General features: G+C 32.8%; 1 protein-coding gene across 1 annotated transcript; it reads right to left on the bottom strand.

The window, feature by feature from the left end:
- Positions 1-951: 951 nt before the first annotated feature.
- Positions 952-7,938, bottom strand: LOC128186807 (uncharacterized). The gene is made up of 4 exons (XM_052856711.1): positions 7,708-7,938; positions 5,139-5,220; positions 4,555-4,646; positions 952-3,542 (listed from the first exon to the last, which is right to left on the bottom strand). Exons 2-4 carry the CDS (start codon positions 5,178-5,180, stop codon positions 3,203-3,205), a joined length of 474 nt encoding a protein of 157 aa, XP_052712671.1. The 5' UTR covers positions 5,181-5,220; positions 7,708-7,938; the 3' UTR covers positions 952-3,202.
- Between the last annotated feature and the right edge of the window lie 437 nt (positions 7,939-8,375).

The raw sequence follows: 8,375 nt of genomic DNA, 5'->3' as shown, positions 1-8,375 counted from the left end.
AAACTTCTAAAAGGATGATAAGCTTTCTTATATTTTTATTTTCCCAGAGAACGTCAAAAATAATTTGAGACTTCAAACAAAACAAAACCTAATATTTTATCTCAATCAATGCATACACCCCACCCCACTCATCCCACCCCTCAAGTCTCAAATATGAGAAAGGGAGCCCATTCGCCTCATGAGTAGGCTTTGAAATGATTTCACTGTATATTTAAGATCGTTTTTGACAATGGCAATGTTGTTAACAATATGAGCAATATAGACTTCCTCGTGGCCCAGATGATAGTTTTTTTTAAACAGTTATATCATTTATACAAAAAAAAAAAAAAAAAATCATAATGATATGAAAAGTATGAATGAGTCCTAAATATAAATTGATTTATTTTCAAGTCAAAAAGTCATTTTTACTTAAAGAATAGAAACCCGATTAGGTAAATATTTCCTGTTATCAATATTATTAATTGATATCAAACAATATTCGAATTCTGTTTTTTTTTTCCATTATAAAAAAAATTTCATATCAGTTTATTTAATGTAAAAAAATTGTATATTTGTTTTACACAAAAAAAATAGTCAAATGACTAGCACAGTATTCTATACATACATTGTATAAATAATTTGCATCATATGTTGTAGAACCACAGAACACTAATCGAAATGAGGAAATTTTAACCAGTTCTAAAAGAAGGAAGTGAACGTTAGATAATGTGCACGTGCCTAATCATTTTTAAGTTGCCACAAGTTGAAAGTCTATCAATGGTGCCACAAGTTGAAAGTCTATCAATGGTGCTAAAGTTCAATAAGCACTTAATCCACGCCAATACGTACTCTCTACAATTCCAAACTGAAATGGAGTGTGCAATGTTCAAAGATATTTTAAAACAAAATTTCAGATCCAAACGCTACCCCCCACCCCCCCCCCCAAACCAGCTGTTGAACTTCGTCTTTTTTTTGGGACAAAATATTGCATATAGGGTACCCCTATTGTATGGATAACTCCTCTTACAGTTTTCAAGAGTTGTTCTTTTGGCAAATATTGCATATAGGGCAACAAAACAAAACAAAAGCAAACAAACAGACTAACTAATATACATGTATTAATGAGAGAACGATGATTGTATATAAATAGCATCTTTTCTATTCCAATAAGAAAAAATGGGTTAGTAAAAGGGATATTCTTCCGTTTTCACAATTTATGGTTCATTTTTATGTTGTTTGAATTAAATAGTTTTCAAAGTGATCTCCTAAAACGAATTTTTGGGGAAGAAAACATCGATTCAATTTCAAGAGTCGGATTTTATAATTTATTATTGTTCGGGTCCCGGAAATAGAACTTTTATTGACGTTGGCCCGATCTAAGAATACGTATCATTGATTTTTAACAGGAAAAAAATCACCCAAAACTCACAGAAATTTTTTTCGCAAACAAAAGCTAGTTTCCGAGCGCTAGAGAAAAAAAATCAATTTATTTCTCAACTTATTAATCGGACTCTGCATGAAAAACCAAGAATTTCAATTATTAAAAAACAGCAAAAATTTCACAAGTTCATGTATAGCTTGAGTTTCAGTTTGATTATTTATCTACCTATGTCATACGATATCACATATTTTAGGACATTTTACGCGTTATAAACCGCGAAGCAAATGAAGTACTTTTTTATAGCTGTATTACAATATTATAATAGAACAAAACAGACAATTATTATTGTATTTCTATACGTAGTAATGTATTTATATATATGCGTTTTACAAGTTAATCTATGACAGATACTCGTACAAAGTGTAACATGAATTCGCTGTACATTGTAGGAATAACAAGGTTAACTTATTGTTTCTATGTACATCATTGCAATCTACAAAACAAATTTTATCACTGTTACATATATTAGCATTACATATTAACAGTTTGAACATTGTGTGCATGAGCATACTAGAGAAAAATACATCAGAGACATTTAAAATAATGCACAATACCACGTATGAATTGATAACAAATTAAAAGGCTTGCCCCCACCAAATATTTCATAAACAATAACATTAAAAGTATAGAGTTTATGATATTTTCAAGGCCATAAAAGTTTGGAGCATAAAGTTTATTGTTATACTTTCATGTTAAATACTGAAATCTGATTGGTTAAGACGCAGTTAATAATATTTTCTATTACCCTCAGCGTTAGCAACGCACTTAGCAACGGGTAACATTAAAAAATCTTACATGCGCAAAAATTATGCGCGTACGGTTCGCTGTAGAATTCACGTTATTCCTATATAAAAGCAGTAAAATTTCTTAAAAATTAAGACATTCAGTATAACAAAATAAATAAATTTATATATTATAAACATGATAACTGTCAATAGGAATATAATTTAGGAACATACATTTTTCTTTCCATTTTACGTAAGTCTTTCAAAATTTTACAACACAGAATGTATATAATACAATCATGTATAGTGAAATTATATGTACATGCACATGTATTTGTTTCCACTATTTTTTATATACATTTACATGTATAGATAGAATCAAATGCCAGATCAAACAGACTGAGGATAACTAATTAACCCTATAGTTTGAGTGTATGAGTGTATAGATGCAAAAATGTAGCTCTACAGGAAAATCAGGGTTAAAACTGCAATTTTCGCACGCTAGTTTGGTCATTATACATGCATCATACTTATCTAATTTCAAAAAAAAATATTCCGCAATATCATTTGATGCCAATTTTTTAAAGGCGTTTTACTATGAATTTATCTCTTTATTTGACTCAGATTTTCTCTAAAATATCCTCATCAACTCCAGATGGTGAAGTACATGTATGTTAAATCCACGCACCGTATGACCCGTCGAGAATCGCCATTTAAAAAAAAATATATCTGTAAAACAAACCACATTCAATGGAACTGAAATGAATTTCAGAGGCAAAGTTAGTTACTACGTCAGTCGTAAAATATCCAAAGAAAAACTCGCATAACAAAGCGATCAGAAATAGACTTAACAAGAAAGTGCGCAGCAATGTTACGTTTATAAAATATCCAGAATGTAAGATAACTTGGTCACCATTTGCAACAAACGTAAACGAAAACAAATATGTATGAGAAGAAAAAAATAAATAAAAAAAATTCTTCGTATGAATTATGATTATCATAACTCACAGCTATGGTCATATTTATACATGCTGATATACCAGGCAAACAGCTATATTTACTCTGTATAGTTTTCAAACGGAAGGCGACATTTTTCGTATATATATTTATCCTTGAAGTCTGCTTGGAGCTTCATTAGAACTAATTTCTTAGTTATTGACAATTCACTGTCTGATTTACACATCTTCCTCGTTCCGCGTGATTTTGTGACGTCATTGGTGACCTCGTTCTGATTAGGCTGATCTAATTTATCAGCTGCATACAATGGATTGGTTGTGAGATTCGCCGATGGATCTTTGTCTTCTTTTTCTTTATTACTCTCTGTTAAACCATCGTTGTCATCCAAAAGTGTTAGGTACAAAGGGGTAATAAGGCTCTCTAGATCTCTGATCTTTTTCCTGTCAACAGATATAAAAAACCAAACTTCTTATAGACAAAACGACGTATTAAAGTAATACTTACGTATTACTGTGCAATCTTTAAAGCAATTAAGGGTTAGTTTTAAAAAAGTTAAAGAATGTTAATGAAATGAAATGTGCATATACTGGTTGGCTTTTATTTCAACAAGAACATGCAAAAACACCTACTACTATTTAAAACCTTTGACGGAATATATTTGTAAAATGTATGCGTGTGTTATTTCTGTGAAACATCGTTATTTTCAAATTTTCCAAAAAAGTCTAGCATTTTATATAACGCAGAATATAATAGTCTTAACGCCAAAAAGAAATCGAACACTCGTCCTCCTATACCTATATATGGAGAGAGAGAGAGAGAGAGAGAGAGAGAGAGAGAGAGAGAGAGAGAGAGAGAGAGAGTTTAAAACATAAATGGTAGTAAGGGACCCGGCTATTTTATATTTATTGTTGACTCTGTCCCCTTTGTTCCCGGAATTATGAAATCAATATCGATTAAATGAACAGATACAGTATATTTTTGTAGAACTTCAAGGATGTAAATGTATTTATGCAATGGAGTTTCCTGTGAAATTTTCTACATGGAACCAGCACGGAATTAAGTTTATCATAAACGCCCTTGGGAATTTATTATCACAGTTGTGTATCATATGATTCTATCAAAACAACTGTCATGTGACAAATCGACGTGGGCACGATATGGAGCCTCCTCTATCCAAGGACATCGACGAAATATAGATTTTTTAAGTCCTTCAGCATGCTTATGTTACAACAAGAGTTAAAACATCAACTTGATCTAATTCCTGTAACAACTAAAACCGTTATAAAAATCTTGAAAATTGATGAATCTATTTTTGTGTTTCACATGCTAATCCGTCTCAAGGAAACTACACAATGACACCACAAACTGACAAAACTGATGCATATGATAGAATTAGTATAACTGTATACCTTGTACTTGGTTCTAAATAACTGTAGGGTGGTGACTACTTACCGCGCCAGTCGGACTAACCAGAGGAGAGAGCCAATGATAAACACACACAGGACGGCCATAGCTCCCACCGACACCTTCAACACCATGATGTCCTGTTGTTGATTTAAAATCAGAATACTTAGAATAATATCGCCATCATTTAGTTCTTGATTTCTTCAGTATACAAGATTATTTTTGCCCCGTGTATTTTTCGCCCTTCTACACTTGCAAACAGTTTCGTCGCATCTTGAATTCGCCCAAACAGAATTGTGTTTTTACAGATAAAATTTGAGTCATCCGAATTCGCTCAGTCTTAAATTTGCCCGCTAACAACGAGGGCGAAAGGGGCGAAAATAAAACGAGGGCGAATATTTCCCTGTTTACGGTATCTTTCAGCTAGCACAGATATGCTGATTAACATGTACATTGTACTGTTTTACTGTAAAAATCCCTATCTCAAGTACAAAACATGAGGACAATTTGGTTCTCTAGGTGTAATCAAAATGAATACAATCGAGCACAAAGTAAACTCTAATCTTCCTTTTGCAAAATAACATGATACCAAAGACATGTGTATATGGTAAAAGGAAGTGATTGACAATTACCTGACATAAGTCCGTACCATTTTGACACTGTTCCATGCTCATGGTCCAAAAATCACGAGGACAATGTCAGTTATATATGTATCTGAAATTGAAAAGTTAGAATTCAAACGATTTAGAAACGACCTTTTACCACACAATTGTCAACATGGAGGGTTTTCTACATGCTTCTTAAAGGATGCCACGTTCTTCATAATGTCAAAATTGACCACAATCCGTCTAATTTGTACGTCTGGTTCTTTGGTCTTTGAAAATTACATTCTCAAGAAACCTGTTGGGCTCCTTTATTTACTACTGATATGTCTAATAATTCATTCTAAAAAACAAAGTAAGCATCATTTCACATCGTGTCAGATAATAATAATGTCAGTGCAAAGATGGTGGTGTTGTATCCGTCTAGGGCTCTATATCTTAAAAATTTGTCAAAGTGTGTCTCTTCTGACAGGTGACATACAAACCTATAGGAAACAATTTTTTAAAGTGAAAAACGGTAATAAGGATGAGTGGCACGTCCGGTTGTTGTATTCCTGATAACAATTGGACAACGGATGTAACAACCTTCAACCAGTACTGAAAAAACAATACGTTTTTTCCTAGACTTCCACACTTTTGACAAATTGGTGAAATTACCCATCGCGATATATTCCAACAAGGCAGTAAAGAGACTTTGCTTAACTAGAAAAGATCATGGAGAGTGTAAAATCATCCACCAGACTTTTTTCGCAGAAGATAGCATGCTCTATACATGATAAATTCCGATGAAAACTTTATGATCTTACAAATAGATCTACAGTTTGAGGAAAAAAATACCTAAAAACAAAACAGAATTTACCGATTTACAGATTACATCAATCCATCTAAATGAGAGGTATTGCGGATCACTTGGAAACGAAAAATATACCAACTACACATTACACGTACATAATGTACTAACACTTACACTGACTTCAGATAGACATCGCGAAAAAAGAAAATTATTGGAATAGTCTGCTGTCACCTTGTAGAAAAGTCTCATAGAACAACCATATGGAATCTTTCACGATTCTTTGCAGTGACGAAGAATGAAACACAACAATATCAACTTCGTACAGAGAAAGCTAGTTACTCTACCGATCAAGTCGAAACACCATATTTTAGAATAATTTACATGTCTAGGATTCCTATACAGCAAACAATATTGATAAGCTAAACGCTAGAAAGCATCCAATACAAAGAGGCAAGGTTTTTGGCGAACAACTACTACACCAAAAGCAGCACCAGCGAAATTACTTAGGTTCTAGAATGGCCTTCCTTACGGTACAAGACTGTAAGTTAATGATGACATACGAAATCTAGCATGCGTTCATAGACATACAAGCGAGAAAATGAATATACCTCCACCCACTATGCACAACACACAGTCACTATCACAGTCTTGTCATACCGTTCTGCTAATCAGACCCCTACAGTTTTTCCTGCCTTCCTTAAATTTAATATTTCGCAATTTACCCGAACACCTGCCTCTGCCAAAAACTAAAGAAGTCTTCAGAGCAGTAATTGTTTCCATTTTGCTTTTAACCTCCGTTCGCTACCCTGCAAAATACTATAAATGTACTCAACTGAATAAATACGACAATGCAAGCACTGTACTCTATTTGCTGTCTATATGTAGGAAGTAGAACCTTCCAAATCAGAACACTGACACCTTAAGACAAATCCTTGAAACCTTTTATCAGGCTACTGGCAAGCTGAGGCCATACCGTCTCTTGTTGAATATCAAATTCAATGAGGTTAAAGCAAACGTTTTTAGAATTTGCAGTTTACTTAACTTTAGGCTTGTGGAATATGAGTGCAAAGGACATATATTCTGAACTGATTTTGAATCCTAATGAACTTTGTTTACAACTATCGTAATGTTATCGTAATGTTATCCAGGTAGTCATTTAATCTAAATCCGTTGGAGAATTTCCGACAAAAGGGTATTTTTCCTAAAAGCATATATTTTTCCGCATGTTAAAAAAATAAGAATGACAATTGAAATACAAAAGTGATTATTAGCTCATTAAGAAGTTGTCTATCATATGGCCGGATTGGTTCTTTGGAAGCTGCTTCTTACATATTTTGTTCATACAACTAATCCCATTGCTGATCATGATATTCGACTAAATGGTCGTACCTACTACACACTTATCCTATAATCAAGACTTTACAGTATATACATGTAGTGTTCGTTTGACACAACAAAACAAAATATTAGTTTACAGGAATGCTTTTTCATCCAATATGGTTACGAGTGGTGATACAATTCATTGCACGCCATTTGCAATGTGAATTATTTGTTGAAATCTTATACAGAGTAGTCCAGTGGAGCTCAAATATAAAATAGGTTTTATTAACTAGATTATTGGACAGTAACGCGCATATAAAATAATGGGTAAATAAAGGAATATTGGAAAAATAACTTCACTTTTAAATTGAAAATAAAGTGTTATATCTCGCTTTGTATGTTTTACAAATCTATCAAGTTTAGACTATATCTTTAGACACCATGATGATATGATATGCCACACAAAGAAACCAAAAATCTACTTACTGGAGACGATTTGAATCATCTGAATCTCCCTAATAACCTTAAACCTTGTTATTTCATGGACATTTTGTATCTGAATGATCTTTCCAACCAGAACCACATTTCAAGTATTAAATTCTGCCAGTCACGTAATTAAAACATTTCCTGAATATTTCATAAAATGAAGATCAGTCAAAAAGTTCTCTATAGTTTATATAATTTACAATGAGTATGAAATCGTGCAATTTTTTTTATGAAAAGGAATGGATCTCAATTGAGGAAAAAGGGTAAACACTATATTTTGTGTCACATGGAAATAATTCAACACCAGGAACTATTTTTGAACAGAAAATTCAGATGTTTTATGTAGTGCAGTACCAAACACTGTTTATTACCTCCAGAGTAAAGTTTCAAAGAAGCTGTACACAAATCTACAAAATATTTAGTAATATTGTAACTTTAATCTTTGTAGAGGCGTTCGGCAGAGATACAATTTCGTAGATAGATGCTGAAAAGTCCCTTATGTAATACATTTGTAATACTCCTATACTTTTTAAGCTCTCATAAAGCGAATGTCTCTTTTTTTCGAGCTCTTCTTTAGAACGACTCGGCTAATTTTAATTAAAACTTGGCTTAAGCATTCTTAGTTGCATGTAATGCGATTCTTATTTACTACAATACAACTCAACATA

The sequence above is a fragment of the Crassostrea angulata genome, chromosome 6 (assembly GCF_025612915.1).
Source record: "Crassostrea angulata isolate pt1a10 chromosome 6, ASM2561291v2, whole genome shotgun sequence".
Taxonomy (NCBI): Eukaryota; Metazoa; Mollusca; class Bivalvia; order Ostreida; family Ostreidae; genus Magallana; species Magallana angulata.
This window is presented reverse-complemented; position numbering and strand designations above follow the sequence as displayed.

What these genes read in the sequence shown, in the direction of transcription:
- LOC128186807 (XM_052856711.1), bottom strand. Translation starts at nt 5,180, where the DNA reads ATGAGCATGGAACAGTGTCAAAATGGTACGGACTTATGTCAG. An exon ending in ATGGTACGGACTTATGTCAG is followed by an intron (nt 4,647 to 5,138) that starts GTAATTGTCAAT and finishes AATCAACAACAG; the next exon opens with GACATCATGGTGTTGAAGGT. An exon ending in TGGTTAGTCCGACTGGCGCG is followed by an intron (nt 3,543 to 4,554) that starts GTAAGTAGTCAC and finishes ATCTGTTGACAG; the next exon opens with GAAAAAGATCAGAGATCTAG.